The 17,854-nt window shown below is 38.8% G+C and overlaps 1 protein-coding gene across 11 annotated transcripts in view; it reads left to right on the top strand.

Moving 5' to 3' along the window:
- Window positions 1–17,854, top strand: part of LOC107400391 (binder of sperm protein homolog 2-like) — a 33,492-nt gene that overhangs the window by 5,387 nt on the left and 10,251 nt on the right. For 9 of the 11 annotated variants that reach the window (XR_013051110.1, XM_076571575.1, XM_076571574.1 and 6 more), the window contains 2 exons: window positions 3,800–4,051; window positions 11,717–11,898. Coding sequence is in view for 9 of the 11 variants with exons in the window: in XM_076571575.1 (XP_076427690.1) it covers window positions 11,802–11,898 (97 nt within the window). In the remaining 2 variants the exon portion in view is untranslated. Of the gene's footprint in view, window positions 1–855; window positions 915–3,799; window positions 4,052–4,962; window positions 6,102–11,716; window positions 11,899–17,854 lie in introns of those variants that run through there. The other 2 variants (XM_076571577.1, XR_013051114.1) reach the window with 2 other exon arrangements.

Here is a 17,854-nt window from a genome sequence, read left to right as displayed (position 1 = left end):
GCTAATCCTCAATTACAATGGTTTACTTGGAGTAGAGAGGAAGCAGCAGCCATGGAACAGCATAATCAGACTAGAGGAGTAGATATAATAATGGACCAATTGTGAGGAGAGGGTCAGTATACTGTTTTACAAAGACAAATACAATTTGATGATACTATGACAGTGCAATGTCTCCTAGTGGCTTTAAGTGTCTGGGATAAGGTCACAGAACCAGAGAAAAGATTTGTCTCCTTCACAAAATCACACAAAGTGCAGGAGAAGTCTACACTGAATTTTGCAGTTGAACTTCAGCAGTGCATAGAGCAGTGGCTGATCCAGATGTCAGAAAAGTTTTAATTGAGTCTTTAGTTTTTAAGAATGCTAATACTGATTGCCAAAAACCATAGGGCCATTGAAGGCTCAGGGAGCCCCTTTAGAGGAATGGATTAAAGCTATTGCTGATATTGGATCCACAAAATATAATGCTAATATAACTGGACAAGCTTTAGCTAAAGGCCTTAAATCTCAGAATAAAAGATGCTTTAACTGTGGGAAATTGGGACATTTAAGGAAAGATTGTTATCATTCTGTTACTAAAAAAGGTAACTCTTTGGAGGATAATCAGAATAGAAAGCCTCAAATCTCAGGGATTTGAAAGACATTTGGTAAAGGTAAACATTGGGCTAACAAATACAGATCAAAGAGAGAGATGCATGATAACCCTTTGCTGTCAAGAAACTGGATGCAAGGCAAACTTGGGGCCCAAGAACAAACAATAGGTGCTGTGGATATTACTCTATGTAAATAAAATACTGATGGCCAGTGACCAGGCAGGAAGTATAGGCGGGACAAAGAGAGAGGAGAATTGGGGAAACAGGAAGAAGGAGGGAGAGACACTGCAGCCACCGCCAGGAGAAGAGCATGTAAAGAAGCCGGTAAGCCACCAGCCACGTGGCAAGCTATAGATTTATAAAAATGGGTTAATTTAAGATATAAGAACAGTTAACAAGAAGCCTGCCACGGCCATACAGTTTATAAGTGATACAAGCGTCTGAGTGATTATTTTATAAGTGGACTGTGGGACTGCGGGGCTTGGGGAACCTGGAGAGAAGCTCTCCAGCAACAAATAGGAGCTACCAATTACCTGTCAGCAAGGATCATCAGCAGAGCCATCAGGGAAACATAAATTCAGCATTAGATATTTAATGCGTGCTCCTTCAGGAATCACTGCTTTAGAACTAGCAGTGTGCAAACATCTTACATTATCTCACAAATTCCTTGTTATAAGATAGCCACTCAAGAGTATTGTCCTATTCCCCCAGGGATAGTAGAAATAATTATGGGAAGAAATAGCTTAACATCTCAAGGATTTATAGTATACCCAGGAATTATAGATGAAGATCACAAGGGAGAAATTAAAATGATGGCATTTGTAGAAAGGACCATGGAAATAAAACCTGGGAATAGAATGGCTCAATTATTATTGCTTCTATATCTTAAAGACAAAGCAGCATGCATATGTAGAACTGGAAGCTTTGGGAGTAGAGGGGGAAATTATTTTGGCCAACAGTTTTCAGTGATGAATGGCCTAAATTAAAAGTCAAACTAAGTGGGATTGAGATTGAATGATTATTGGTTTCTGGTGCTGATATATCTATACTTTCACAAGAATCCTGGGATCCTAACTGGCCTTTACAAGAAGTCTCCACTCAATTTATAGGCATTGGCACCTTATCTCAATTAAAACAGAGTGTAGAGTGGGTTTGATATATAGGGTCTGAAGGACAGAAAGGAATAGTAAAGCCTATGCGGCTGAGAGACTCATGAGTTTATGGGAAAGAGATTTTTTACAACAATGCGGAGCTCAAGTTAATATTCCTATGATTTCAGAGACAGCTCATAAATTGAGGTTAAAAGTGGGGCCATGTGCCTGGGAAAGGTACTGGAAATAATTATAGACAAAGTCACAGGCTACACAGATTGTACAAAAGCTAGATCAGACAGGAATTGGCTATCCAAAAAATACAAAGGGATTCTCTTAGTTATTTAGGTTATAAATTAAATAAAGAGAGAAGTCAGTAGCAAAATGTAAAGATTAGGAGAGATCAGTTGTTCTTAATGAGTTTCAAAAATTATTGGGTGATATTAATTGGTTGCATCATACCATTGGACTGTCTACTCAAGAATTAAGTAATTTGTTTCAAATTTTGTAAGGTGACTCAGATTTAAGCAGTCCAAGACAATTAACAGCTGAGATTGAAAGGTAATTAGCTCAAGCAGAACAAAAACTACAAGATGCCTATGTAGATTGAGTAGATCTCACAAATAAGTGTATTGCAGTAATTTTGCCTTCTACCCATTCCCCTACTAGACTTATTGTGCAAATGGAAGATAATATTTTAGAATCTATATTTTTAGTTCACAAACAGAATAAAAAGTTAAAGATCTATATAGAAAAGGTTTCTGAATTAGTCATAAAGGGAAGAATAAGACTTTGTCAATTGTTGCCAATGAATCCAGCTGAGACTGTATCACCCTATACTGATACTGAAATTGTGCAGTTGTAGGAGATTAATGATGATTGGCAGAGAGCTTGTAGTAATTTCTTAGGAGAAATTAACAACAATTATCCAAAAAATAAGTGGCTACAAGTTATAAAAAGAACTGAGTGGATTCTTCCCCACATAGTGAAGAGAACACCTATTCCTGGGGCTCTTGCATTCTATACTGATCCAAATAAATTAGGAATGGCTGGTTACAAACAAGAGAACATCAGTAAGGTTGTTCAAAGCCTATATGATTTGATTAAAAAAATCAGAGCTGTATGCCCTTTCTGATGGTTTTATTAGACTTTAATGGGTCTCTTGATATAATTACTGATTCTCAATAAGAGAAAGGATTGCATTGCATATAGAAACTACTAAATGTATTCCTGATAATTCAGAATTAACTTTACTATTTATAGAACTACAACAGGCAATACAAGAAAGCAATTGCCCACTTTATATTCCGCACATCCTATCTCATACTGGGTTGTCTGGACCTTTAGCAAAAGGAAATGAGATTGATCAGTTATTGACAGGAAATGTCTGGGAAGCTTCAGAATTTTATAAGAAACATCATATTAAAGTAAAAGTTACAAGAAAAAATTTTCCATTTCTTGGCAACTGGCTAAGGAAATTATAAAAAATCAAGGTCCTTCACCTGCAGGTACTAATCCTAAAGGTACACAAAGGAATGAAATTTGTCAAATGGATGTGTTTCATTTACCAGAATTTGGAAAATTAAAATATGTTCATGATAACATTGATACATATTCAAGGTTTCAATGGGTTTCTGCCTTGAGGTCTGAAATGCTGATTCTGTAATTACACATTTATTAGAAACAATGGCTGTAATGCACCTACTGATACAAATTAAAACTGATAATACCCAGCTTGTGTTTCCAGTAAAATGAAACTTTTTTTTTCACATTGCAACATTAAACATGTTACAGGAATACCATTTAATCCTACATGGCAAGCAACTATTGAAAGATCTAATCATACTCTAAAGGAGATGCTTGCTAAACAGAACGGGGATATGAGGACCCCAGTGATAGACTGCATAACTAACTTACTTACTAACTAACTGCCTTACTAACCTTACATTTTCTAAATGTTAATGAAACAGAGACAACAACTACTGAAAGGCATTGGACCATAGGAAAAAAATGATGATTTTAATCAGCCTGTGCACTACAAGGATGCCATGACATCTGTATGGGAAAAAAGGGAGGTGTTATTATGGGGTCATAACATATATGCTTATGTTTAAACAGGAGATACGAAATTCTGGATCCCATCAAAATGATAAAAATCTGAGCAAGAGACATCTCCCAGATACTGCAGCTACAGAGATGCCTCTGTGACAGACAAGACACAGGAGGCCTCTGGAACAAACAACTAATTCTCCCACCTGGGGACAGCTTAAGAATTTGTGTGACAAAGGGGAGGCCATACTTCACATGACTCACAAACCTCTTAATGCTACAAACTTATTTCCTGCCCTGCTTTCAGTGGTGATGGTGCAGGTAAAAGGGATGGATCATAATTATTGAGCCTTTATTCCTAATCCCCCAATTAATTTAGCAGTAGGTTGGGGAGGTACAAATATTCCTGTAATTGTCAATGAATCTTCTTGGATACATGATCCTTATGACAACCGAAGTCCTGCTCAGCCAATGAGGAAGGTAGAGTGATTAATAATTACACTGTGGAAGTACGAGGAATTCCTATTTGTATGGGAAATGAAATTCAATGTTTAAATATAACCTTTCAAGTATAGCTATCCATAGTCAACACTACCCAAGATTATCACAATAAATTTTATATGCTCTATGTGTATGGTTTCAAAGGAAAGTAGATTAATGCTACTATTTCCATAAATCTACCATTCTGTGAGATGAGGGTTACCAACAAGGAATCTGACTGGGTGCATTGGCGACAATGTAATAGTGAGAAACCTCAAGTGCTAATTAATGTCTCCCAAGAAAACATCATAGAGTGGAGCCCCTATTGCTTCCCTCAAGGAAAATAGTGTCACTCGGAGTTAAGGTGGAAGTAGTATAGTTTGAATGGAACTGTAGAAATCAGTGCTTCTGTTAATGAACCTATCCAACTACGTGGAGTTGGGATGTCAAGGCGTTTCCTGCAATCTGGCAATTCAATTCAGACTAACTTGTGGAAATTGGCAAGTTCCTCCCACCCTCTAAAGCATGGGAAGGAAAACCAAACATTTAGGATGATAAGTATACTTTGTAATTTAAACTAAATCAAAGCCATCCTTTTATGGCATGCAAACCATTACTTTACTTGTTTCTAAATGGGCCTGTACAATGGCACCCTAATAATTACAGCATCACTTGTGAATGCTGGACCCTTCATACCTGTGTTAATTCAATATACCTTTAAACTTAACCTCTGAAAATTTGTACATTCATAGAGCAAGGCTAGCAATCTGGATATCCATGAGGTTACCGAAGCTATGGCAAGACTCTCCTGTGATGATCCTGGTACAGAAACTCACTGAACGAATATTAAAAAGGACACATCAAATGGTTGCACTGGCTATTGCAGTTATTATCAGAATTATGGCATTAATGGCTGCAGCTGCAATAGATGGAGTGACGTATCATAAAGAAATTCAAACTGCTGAGTTTGTCAGAAACTGACACAAACACTCTTATGAACTTTGTACTGAACAAAGTAGGGTAAATAGTGAGATAGTGAGTTAATTGATTTGAGACAAACTGTTATAGTTCACTAATAACAAACTTATTTCATTGTTGGGAGATCAGTTATAAATATTAAAGGAGCAGATAAAATTAAAATGTGATTAGAACATTACATCTTATTATATTACACCTTTAAAGTTTATTGAAAGCAAGTATGATTGGGAAAAGGTTAACATGCATTTTATGGGTCACCCTAATTCTTCTCAAATGATTTCTGATTTACCGCAAGAAATTAAGGAAACTTTTATAAAAAGTTACCTGATATGACAGGAATGGATATTATAGAAGGCCTTGCAAATACTATAGCCTCATTTCCCCCTATGGATCACTTTAACACTTTAATAGATTTATTTTTTAAGCATGTTTTACTTTTGTGCTAGAAATAGTAAACTTAGTGGCTTTAAAATATGTTTTGGCTTACTTACATAATACTGTAAAACAGAAAAATAGGGGGCAAGCTGTCTGTGTTGTGAGGCTATAATCCCCAAAATAATTAATTATTGTATAAGAAAGGGGGATCTGATGGGAGAATTCCCACTGAGTTATACCTGGTCTGGAGCCAGCCTTAATCTGGACTAGCCTTAATCCACCTTTTGTTTCTCAGTTACCTTTTGTTTCCCTTGTTGTTCTCCATGTGAATCTTGCCTGAGAGTTTCCCAAAGGTACAAAACATATGCAAAACATGGTTGGGAAACATCCAACACACTGTGATATTCCTTAATTGAGAATTTGCATTTGGTACTGTCTCCTTGGAGCTTCATAGTGATGCTTTGAGGAGATGGAAATCAACTTACTAAAAGTGTAAGTTTGTAAAACAATAAAGATGCCCTTGGCTAAGGGAAAGTGTCTTAGTAGTGAGAGGCTGATTCTCCTTGTAGGTGGAAAGACTAAAGACATCCTTAAAGTGTGTTGTGTCTTCTTCCCATGGACCTGTGTGAACCCACACTCATTCAGCAACAACCCTCATCTATTTCCTCTCTTATACATTTATGGACTCCCCTTTCCCCCAAGATGGGAATGGTGCTGTCCACAATATGTCCTTTGTCCTTCTACATTATCAATTAACCATCAGGAGACTTTCAATGGCATGCTCATGGGTCAATGTTATCTAGATGATTCCTCATTAAGACTCTCTTACAAGGTAGTTATAGGTTCTATCTAGCTAACAGTAAAAAAAAAAAAAAAAAAAAAAAAAAAAAAAAAAAAAAAAAAAAGAGCAACCAAAACATTTTTTTTCCTAACTATGAGAAATGACTTCTAAAATGTTTCCTAATGTTTCCTATGACTGTGAACCTTGTATTTATTCTTTTCATAGAGTCATGGATATCTTGGAATTACCATTCTTCTCTTTATATTATGTATCTTTGTTCTTGATGGATTCTACTAAGTCTGCTACCTTGCCATCATGCTATATTCTTTCTTTTTCCCCTTAAAAAATATTTATGGTGTATATGTGTGTGCATAAGTGTCAGTGCTGGTAAACATATGTCACAGAACACCTGTGAGAACCTGAGAGCAACTTTGTGGTGTCAATTGTCTCCAAATTTATGTGCATGACTGAGACTGAGATCTGATCATAAGGCTTATATGATAAGCACTTCTACACATTGAGCCATAAATAACCCCACCATTCCTTTTATATCTCTATTTATTTTTTCCAATATTTTGTAGATTTTTTTTGCTAATTTCTACTTTCAATTGTGCAATAAAGTTGCTTTTATAACATTCTCTTTAAAATGATGTCATTAGGGGCCGGAGAGATGGCCCAGGGGTCAATAACACTTGTTGATTTTTCAAAGCTGAAATTTGTTTCCCAGCACCCACACTGAGTGGTTTACAGCATTCTATTATTCCAGCTTCAGGGGAACTGACCCTCTGTTCTCTCCTGTGTTAGTATACACCCAGGCACATATGCATTCTCACATAAAAACACACAAACATATAGAAAATAACATATATCTTTGTAAATAATTTTATTAGTTACAACTTTCCAGGGCCTTGCATTTTCTCTGGATCTCCAGGTATACAATGGCAAAACAAGGCATTCTCTTAATTGATCTTCAGTGCATTTTTCCTTTGTTTGAAGGGCTAATGTTCTTTAGTGTTCACAATATCTCTATGATCTGTTTCTGCATGAAGTGTCTTTATATTTTTAACTTTAATAATTTCATGAATTGTTTTTATCATAATTTGTTCCCCTCTTCCATTTCTCCCATATCCTTCTCTCATTCTAGAAGCACCCAGTTTTATTTATTCATTTTTAAAGATTTATTTTTATTTTATACCTTTTACCTGCATTTATGTATATGAACCACAATACATGCATTATCCAGACTATGGCATCAGATCCTCTGGAGTTGAGATAATGAGTCATCATGTGGATACTGGGAATTTAGCCCAAATGTTTTGCAAGAGCACCAAATGTCTTAACTGATCAGCCATCTTTCAGTTTGTAAAGTCATCCAATCCAATTGATGATGCCTATATACTCTTAATATCCAGTAGTTTGGTCAATCATTAGATACCACATTTTTGAAGAAAACTGACTCTTTTCAGGAAGCTTTCAATAGTTTACCAGAGGTCGGACATCATGGCTAAACTCCACCTCCATGCAGGAATTTTGTCTAGCCTAAGTTTGTACAGATCTTGTACATGAGTCACAACTGTTGTACATTCGTGTGTGCAATTGCCATGAGGTGTACAGAAAACACTGTTTTGGTGTAGTCATCTACCACCTCTGCCTCTATAATACATTCCTTCTGCATCAAAAAGTGACTACTGAGCCTTGGGAGGAAAACCTGTTCTATAGAAGTCCCATTTAGTGCTCATCACTCCAAAGTCTTTTAATGTGTGCATCTTTTACAGTTGTCAGTCTCTGTGTTCATCACCATTCATCCATGGATAAACATTTCTGATGATGGTAGGGAGATGCACTAAACTATAGGTATAATGAAAAGACATTACAAGTTGGTTTCTGAAGAATTTTTTAAAAACTCATTCTTGGAGTAAATAGGTCTTGGATATGAGAACTGGTGTCCTTCAGGTATAATGGGAATTACTCAAATATAATGTCCTTAAATATTGGTTCATTATTCCTGAATTATCTGGTTTTAGAGCTTCAACTAGACAATCATTGGCTCTTCCAGTGTCATTTTCTGTCCTTGATTTACTTTTCATGCCTTTGCTTGTTTTACATGATATTTTTATTCTTTGGAGATTTCAAAAATATAATGTATCTTGATCTACTACACTTGCCAGTACCCCTCCAACACACCATAGGTGCCCAAACACAGCTACATCACAACTTCAAGACTTTTTAAAAAACAAAACCCACTCCGGATAATTTGTGGTACTCATTTCGGCATGAGTGTTATTCCATCCACAAAGGCATGGGAAACCTAACCATGAACATAAACCAAATTAATAAAAACCCTGACTCATCCAGATGCCATTCATTGCCAATAGCTCTTCAGCCAAGATGGGATCTCAGGACATGCCCCCATCCATGCTGAAATATTAATGGGCTTGATCTCATGTAGTTTTTCTATAGGGTGATCACTGACGATATGAGTTCATTTGCACAACAACCAAGCCAAACGCAGAGGGCAAGATTCACAGAGGACAATTTCACAGCACTCCTCCAGATCCTCTAGCTTTTACATTCTTTCTATTCCCTGTTCTGTTATGTTTCCTGAACTTTGGGTAGTGGAGTGATATGGAAATTGCATCAATTATTGAGCACTCACAGTCAATTATTTTCCATTTTGATCAGTTAAGAGTCTCAACATTAACTAATGCCCAATGAAAAAAGATGAAGGTGAAGAACAGCACAAATTCATGGGTAGAAATATGAACATTTAGAAAGCAATTTGACAACATGACCACTTAGTTAAACATTAGTAGGAGCCCCACTTAGGACCTATGACCACTCCAGCCATGGGGTTATGATTCGGGTTATGGTACCAGGCATGTGTTGCCTCCTTGAGGATCAAGCTTCACATTGAAGCAGACATCACTTAATTACCCCGTAACAGGTGCATCATTATTGCACTGCTGGGCACATCTGGCTTGGCAGGTCTGTATTGTAGCATATAGAATCAATTCAGGAAAAATGCGTCCTATGCAAAATCAGACACTGAAAAATGAAAAGTATAGCTGTGAGAAATTGCAGACAAATGTGAACTGAGAAGAGAGGTAAAGTTCAGATTCCTCTGGTGGTTGTCTGCCCTGGCCCACTTGACAGAGCCCTTTCTATTTTTCCCAAAGAGCAGATCTTCCTCAACACAAGTGCTCAGCTGATTCTAAAAGATCACAAGGATTCCCTCTCCCTCTCTCAGTGTCTCTCTGCCTCTCTGCATCTCTTTGTCTCTCTATCTCTCTATTTTATCACTCTGTCTCTGTCTCTCTGTCTCTGTCTCTCTGATTCTGTCTCTCTGTCTCTGTCTCTGTCTCTGTCTCTCTCTCTCTCTCTCTCTCACACACACACACACACACACACACACACACACACACACACACACACACAAACAGGTACCTATGTCACATACTTCATTGGTGTGATTATTAATGATGTCATACAACCTTGATTCATACCTTCAGTTGATTTCAACCAATAAATTGTTGTATTGATGGGAATCTTTCTTTCCAACACCAAATAATATACCATTCCTTCCATGTGTCTCTGTCATCATATCTTTCTGTTTTCCTAGTATACATCACCATGAGGAAGGTACTGACTTGTATGCTTGTTGAAAATGACTCCCCATTAACACACAGATTTTGTGGTTATTTGTTGTTGGATCCAGGCATTAGATCTTGTCACTGGAGTGTAACAATTAGAGTGTAACCACTAACAGATATCCAGGCTCAGTAGGAAGGTTCAAGCCTTTAATTCCAGAACTCTTGGAGTGGAGAGAAGTGGATCAATAATTCAAGGCCATCCTTGTTTATGTAGCAAGAGTGAGGCCAGGCTTGTTGACACACCCTTTGTAATCATTGCCCAAAATAAATATCTTTTTACTAGTTTCATGACAAAACCACTGTTAATTATCATCTAGACATATGTCATAAGCTTATTACTTGTGTCTTCACTGACATGCTTTTACAACTGTTGTTTGTTTTGAGACAGAGTCTGGTGAGTTCAGGCTGGGACACATTCACTGAGCATCTGCAAAAGACATTGAACTCCAGAACTTCTCTTGTCTCTACCTCCTGAGTGTTGGTATTACAGATCTGTGCCACCACATCTGGCTTGCATTTGGCTTTTCTCATGATGTATATATGTATATGGGTTTATGATGACATGAATGCCTATGTGTGAATGTGGGCATTCTTGTGCTAAGGTTTGAGGTTTGAGTTTGAAGTCAGAAGACAACATCAGGTGTTGCTATCTACCTTGTTTGAAACAAGGTCTCTTATTTCTTGTTCATCTTGTGTGTGCCAGATTAGCTGTTTCCAACCTTCAGGGAAATCTTCTGTCTCCACTCCCATCTCAGGGAAGGAACATCGGTGTGACAAACAGAAGCTGTACCACCATCTTTACATGGTTTCTGAGGATTCAAACTCAGGTCCTCACACGTTTGACAAATGCTTTCCACTGAGCCATCTCCTGAGTCCAACTTTTAACCTCTTTAAGTGACCTAACTCTGTCATGCATTGCCTAATTCACATTTGCTGTACAAATTCTCTGTAGATCATTTACCCTCGCCTCCAGTCCAGTTTTAGACTCTTTGAATTCATGTTTCCTACTAGCCTTACCCTGTCTGAACTCTTGGCTTCTCTCCTGACTTGATTCAGTTAGCCCCTCGGGTAACAGGGAGCAGTGCAAGTGTGCAATGGAAACTGATACATAAAGAGTGAGCACAACCAGAACAAGAACAGTAAAGACACTGGGACTTTGGAAAACACATCAGACTAGCACTGTGAATGGACATAAAAGTTTGGCATAAAGTAGAAGGCTATTCTTAGAATGTCTCCAATGATCCACATTTTGGAGGCTGGGTCTCAATGAGACACTCTTAAAAAATATAGTAACCTCAGATATGGATGCCATTGGGTGGGGGCTCTCCCTCTGAAGGGGTTAAGATAGATCTCCAGACAGGATAGTAACTAAAAAGTCCAAGCCTGGCCATGCCCTAGACCCTCTGACTTCCTGTATTAGTGTGACTGATTTTCCCAGCACATGTTCCTGTCCTTGCAACGTACCAGTAGGATGTCTCCAGTGGTAAATGTATAAGGTGATGAGTTTGTTAATGAACTTGATTTTATCAGTTCACTATTTGTGTGTGTGTGTGTGTGTGTGTGTGTGTGTGTGTGTTTGTGTGTGTGTGTACCTCAAACATCATGTTGAATGCTGTAAATGCAGACTGGTTTAATTTTTCTTAGTAAAGCAGAAAAGTGAAGAAAATCAAGCTGTCCCATTCTCATGTTTTCTGATTGACACTTTCTTCCTCTCTACACAAGCATAAATGGATCATGGTTTGAGCACACCCATGGCTGGCTGTCCTTGAAAGAATGGGACAACTTCCTGGTACTGAGTCATGAAGACATGAAGAAGGTCAGCCTCATTCTTAAAGGCACCACACAGTTGAAGACGAGAGGAAGCGGTCCTTCAGCCACTGTTTACTTTATAGAAGTGAAGTCTGGTAATGAGGACATTACTGATAGTTGTGATTTCTTGTTTGTTTGTTTTTGGTTGGGAAATTTTCTTTTTATTATATATTTATTATTGAAATGGTTTTTTATCATTTTATTATTTTTTATTTTTAAAAATGATTTTTAATTATGAATATATTTTGAACATATCATCCCCTCCCCAAGGCCTTCCAAATCCTCCACAGTCCTTACCAATCCAACTTTAATTTTTTTCAAAAAGGAAAAACACAGTACAACAACAAACCTCCACAAATCAAGAAGGATTTCTGTCAACTTGTCATGGACTAGAGTCATGTAAATGGAGGGGACCTCAATTAAGAAAATGCCCCCATAAGTTTGGGCTGTAGGCAAGCTTGTAAGGCACTCTTTTCTTTTCTTTTTTTTTTGTTTCTTTATTATTATTATTATTATTATTATTATTATTATTATTATTATTAAGAAATTTTCTATTCACTTTACATACCAACCACAGATTCCCCTGTCCTCCCTCTGCCTGCCCCCCAGTCTTCCCCCAACTCACTCCCTATTCCTACCTCCTCCAAGGCAAGAACTCCCATGGGGAGTCAGCAGAGCCTGGTACAATCAGTTGAGGCAGGTCCAAGAGCCCCCTCCCTGCACCAAGGCTACACAAAGTGTCTCACCATAGGCACTAGATACCAAATACTAGCTTATGCACTAGGACGGGTTCCTATCCCACTGCCTCGGGGGCCCCCTAAACGGGTTAAGCTAAACAACTGTTTTGCCTATCCAGAGGGTCTAGTCCAGTACAATGGGAGCTCCTCGGCTATTAGTCCACAGTCCATGTGTTTCTACTAGTTTGGCTAGTTGTCTCTTTACTTTTTCCCTTTAGTCTCGATGACCCTTGCTCATAGAATCCTCCTTTCTCTCATTGATTGGATTCCTGGAACTCAGCCTGGCACCCGGCTGTGGATTTCTACATCTGCTTCTCTGAGTCACTGGATGAGGGCTCGCTCTATGATGACAGTTAGGGTATTTAACAATCTGATCACCAGAGGGGACAGTTCAGGTACCCTCTCCACTATTGCCAGTAGTCTGCGGTGGAGTCATCCTTGTGGATTCCTAGGAACTTCCCTAACACACTGTTTCTCCCTATTCCCATGATGTCTTCATTTATCCTGGTATCTCTTTCCTTGATCTCCCACTCCATCCCTGTTCCAGTTCAAAACTCCCATTCCCCTATGTATATTCACCATTCTTTGCCCTCCATTGCCCCCCCCCAACTCTCAGTTTGTTCATGTAGATCTCATCTATTTCTCCTTTGCTGGGTGATGCATGTGTCCTTCCTAGGGTCCTCCTTACTAGCCAGTCTCCCTGGAGCTATGAGTTTCAGTCTGGTTATCCTTTGCATTACATCTAGTATCCACTTATGAGTGAGTACATACCATGTTTGTCTCTCTGAGTCTGGGTTACCTCACTCAGGATGGTATTTTTTAGTTCCATCCATCTGCCTGCAAACCTCATGATGTCATTGGTTTTCTCTGCTGAGTAGTACACCATTGTGTATATGTACCACATTTTCTTTATCCATTCTTCAGTTGAAGAGCATCTAGGTTGTTTCCAGGTTCTGGCTACTATGAATAATGAATATGTTGAGCATTTGTCCTTGTAGTATGATTGAGCATTCCTTGGGTATATGCCCAAGAGTGGTGTAGCTAGTAGGTCTTGAGCAAGATTGATTTCCAATTTTCTGAGAAACCACCATACTGATTTCTAAAGTGGCTGTACAAGTTTGCATTCCCACCAACAGTGGAGGAGTGTTCCCCTCCCTCCACATCATCCCCAACATAGGCTGTCTTCAACGTTTTTTATCTTAGCCATTCTGACAGGAGTAAGATAGCATCTCAGAGTTGTTTTGATTTGCATTTCCCTGATGACTAAGGATGTTGAACAATTCCTTAAATCAGCCATTTGAGATTCTTCTGTTAAAAATTCTCTGTTAAGCTCTATAGCACATTTTTAATTGGATTTTTAAGTATCTTGATGTCTAGTTTCTTGAGTTCTTTATATATTCTGGAGATCAACCCTCTGTCAGATGTGGGGTTGGTGAAGATCTTTTCCTATTCTGTAGGCTGTTGTTTTGTCTTATTGACCATGTCCTTTGCCCTACAAAATCTTCCCAGTTTCAAAAGTCCTCATTTATTAATTGTTGCTTTCAGTGTCTATGCTACTGGTGTTATATTTAGGAAGTGATGTCCAGTGGCAATGCAATACTTCCTACTTTCTCTTCTATCAGGTTCAGTGTAACTGATTTTATGTTGAGGTTTTTGATCCACTTGGACTTGAGGTTTGTGCACGGTGACAGATATGGATGTATTTGAAATCTTCTACATGTTGACATCCAGTTATGCCAGCACCATTTGTTAAAGATGCTTTCTTTTTTCCATGGTACAGTTTTGGCTTCTTTGTCTAAAATCATATGTTCATAGGTGTGAGGATTAATTATGAATATATTTTGAACATATCATCCCCTCCCCAAGGCCTTCCAAATCCTCCACAGTCCTTACCAATCCAACTTTAATTTTTTTTCAAAAAGAAAAAAGACAGTACAACAACAAACCTCCACAAATCAAGAAAAGAAAATATAACAAAATACAATATAAAATGATGTGCTAGAAGGATTTCTGTCAACTTGTCATGGACTAGAGTCATATAAGTGGAGAGAACCTCAATTAAGAAAATGCCCCCATAAGATGTATATTAATGAGCAGTTATTGTTAATTCCTGTTATTTTTTGGTGGTAGTGTTGTATGTTTCCCTTCTTTGGTATTTGTTGGTGTGTAACTATCTATTGCCTATGCTTTCTTGGGTGTATCTAACTTCTTTAGATTGGATTTTTCCTTCTAGTGCTTCCTATAGGGCTGGATTTGTGGAAAGATATTGTTTAAATCTGGTTTTATCGTGGAATATTTAGTTTACTCCATCTATGTTGATTGAGAGTTTTGCTGGGTATAATAGTCTGGGTCTCTTAATAGTCATGGTCTCTTAGTGTCTGTATAATGCCTGTCCAGGATCTTCTGACTTTTAGAGTTTCTTTTGAGAAGTGAGGTCTTATTCTTATGGTCTGCTTTTATATGACACTTGGCCTTTTTCCTTTGCAGCCCTTAGTATTTTTTCTTTATCCTGTGTGTTTAGTGGTTTGATTATTATGTGGTTAGGGACTTTTTGTTTGGATCTATTCTATTTTGTGTTCTGTAACCTTCTTGTATCTTTATAGGCATTTCCTTCATTAGGTTGGGAAAGTTTTCCTCTATGATTTTGTTGAATGTATTTTCTGTGCCTTTGAGTTGGTATTATTCTCTTTCATCTATCCCTATTATTCTTAGGTTTGGTGTTTTCAAGGTGTCCCAAATTTCTTAGACATTTTGGGTCCTGACTTTGTTGGCTTTATTGTTTTCTTTGACTGATGAATCTATTTCCTCTATGGTATCTTCAATGCCAGAGATCCTCTCTTCCATCTCCTGCATTCTGTTGGTTATGCTTGTATATGTAGTTCCTGTTCGTTTACTCAGATTTTCTACTTCCAGCATTCCCTCAATTTGTGTCTTCTTTACTGTCTCGATTTCAGTTTTCAAATTTTGAACAGTTTCCCTCACATGTTTAATTGCTTTCTCTTGGCTTTCTTTAAGGGATTTACTGAACTATGCCCATTTTTTGTTTGACTTTTCCTTGATTTCTTTAAAGGAATTTTTTATTTCCTCATTTAAGATCTGTAACATCTTCTTAAGGTCATTTTTAAGGTCGATTTCTTCTGTTTCTTCTGTGTTGGGATGTTCAGATCTTGCTGATGTAGGTTCTGATGGGGCCATATTGGTTTTTATGTTGGTGACTGTATTTTTGCACTGGCATCTACCCATCTCTTTCTCCACTTGGTAGAAGAGGTGTCTGTGTCTGAGGGAGCCTCTCTTGGTCTGATCGATACTCTTGGTCCAGTGGGAGCTCTTAGTCTAATTGGTATTGATGGACTCTTTGTCTCAGGGAGCAGTGCTAGCTTAGTCCAATTGGCGCTCCTCGGCTCTGTCTCAGGGAGTAGCTCAGCACATGTTGGGAGGGGTGGGTTACAGGGTCTGGTGGGGGATGGTGGTAGTCTGACCTGTCTGCAGGAGATCTGCCTCCTGCCTGGTCTGTAACTGGGATTGTAATGGGTGGTGGTGTGGGGGTGCAAGGCTGTGTCCCTTTGGGCCCAAAGCCTAAGGGCTGGGGTATTCAGGTATGAGGATAAAGACTCACCTCTTAGTCCAATCAGGTGTTGACAGCCTCTGTCTCAGGGAACAGTTGCAGTCTGGGAGGGTGTGTGGGATTTGGGGGAGGTGGGGCTTTGAGGTTGTAGGGTCTGGTGGGGGATGGTGGCAGTCCAAACTGTCTGCAGGAGGCCTGCCTATTGGCTTGAGACTGGGACTTCAATGGGTGGAGGTGTGGGGGTGCAGGGTTGTGCCCCTAGGCCCCACCTAAACAAAAGCTCACGTCTTAGTCCAATCACCACTGGCAGGCTCTGTTTCAGGGAACAGTTGCAGTCTCAGAGGGTTAGGTTTAATTTTCTTATTCTGGTAATTTAAATGGCTTAACCTTCAGCCCTCCTCCACCTCAGAGTATGAGGATTAGGTACTAAGAATGTGGGGACATCAGGAGTTTACATAGAGGTAATTAAGTTAACATAGTTACCAGATTACATGTAATCCAATACTCCTGGTCTCCTCACAAGAGAAAGTTGGGACTCAGATTTGAGGATAACGACATGTCACCATTCACCACAAGAATATGGGTATTTATAAACTAAGAATCAAGGCCTCTGGGAGGATCTACTCCTGTTGACAGATGTTGGACATATGTTGACAGATGTGTTGGAGTCTGACTCCTGGACTCCAGACTGGATGGAGATAGAGTTGCCTGCCATGGAACTGAAGGTCTCACCTAAAGAAGTGGTACATTTGTGGTTTTCCTGGAATGAATCAGAATTTAGCTAGGTAAAACAGTATATAAACATAAAAGGCTGTTGTTAGATACCTAAAGAAATGAAGTGCCTTTTTTACTAGAGAAGGGCTATGGAAACTACAAGCAAAAGTTTTGTCAGAGAAACACCAGAGCAGATACAATAGAATTCAAGGCACAATTCCATGAGGACAACTGTCATTTCCTCTTTTCCAGGAAGACCAGTGGGAACGCAAACTTGTACACCCACTTTGGAAATCAATATGGCAATTTCTCAGAAAAACTAGGAATCAATCTACCTCAAAACCCAGTGATACCACTCTTAGGCTTATACTCACAGGATGCTAAATCATACCACAAGGACACTTGCTCAGTTATGTTCATGGCAGCTATATTTATAATAGCCAGAAACTGGAAATAACCTAGATGACCCTCAACCAAAAAATAGATAAATAAAATGTGGTACAATTACACAATGGAGTACTATTCAGCTGTTAAAAACAATGACAGTAAATTCACAGGCAAATGGATAGAATTAGAAAAAAATCATCCTGAGTGATATAACCAGACCCAGAAAGACACACATGGAATGTACTCACTCATAAGTGGTTAATAACTATAAAATAAAGGATAAGCATGCTACACTCCACAGACCCAGAGAGGCTAGGTAACAAGGAAGGCCCAAGGGGGGACACATGGATCTCCCTGGGCAGGGTAAATAAAGGAGAACTTCTGGTTTAACTAGCGGTGGGTGGGCATGGGAACTTGAGGAATTGGAATCAGGGGTGGCAAGAGGGAAGAGTTCTGGGGGAAAAACTGGAAAGGGAGACTTTATGGCATGAGGTAGAAGCCTAATGCAAGGGAAACTTCCACAAATCTATAAGGTGGCCCCAACTAAAACTACTGGCAGCAGTGGATGCATAGCCTGAACTGATCATCCCCTGTGATTAGATTGGTGACTACCCCAGTTCTCATCTGAGAGCCTTCATCTAGTGACTG

This window comes from Peromyscus maniculatus, chromosome 1 (genome assembly GCF_049852395.1).
Source record: "Peromyscus maniculatus bairdii isolate BWxNUB_F1_BW_parent chromosome 1, HU_Pman_BW_mat_3.1, whole genome shotgun sequence".
NCBI classification, from domain to species: domain Eukaryota; kingdom Metazoa; phylum Chordata; class Mammalia; order Rodentia; family Cricetidae; genus Peromyscus; species Peromyscus maniculatus.
Note: the sequence above shows the minus strand (reverse complement) of the source record. Positions and strands in the feature narration are given on the sequence as shown.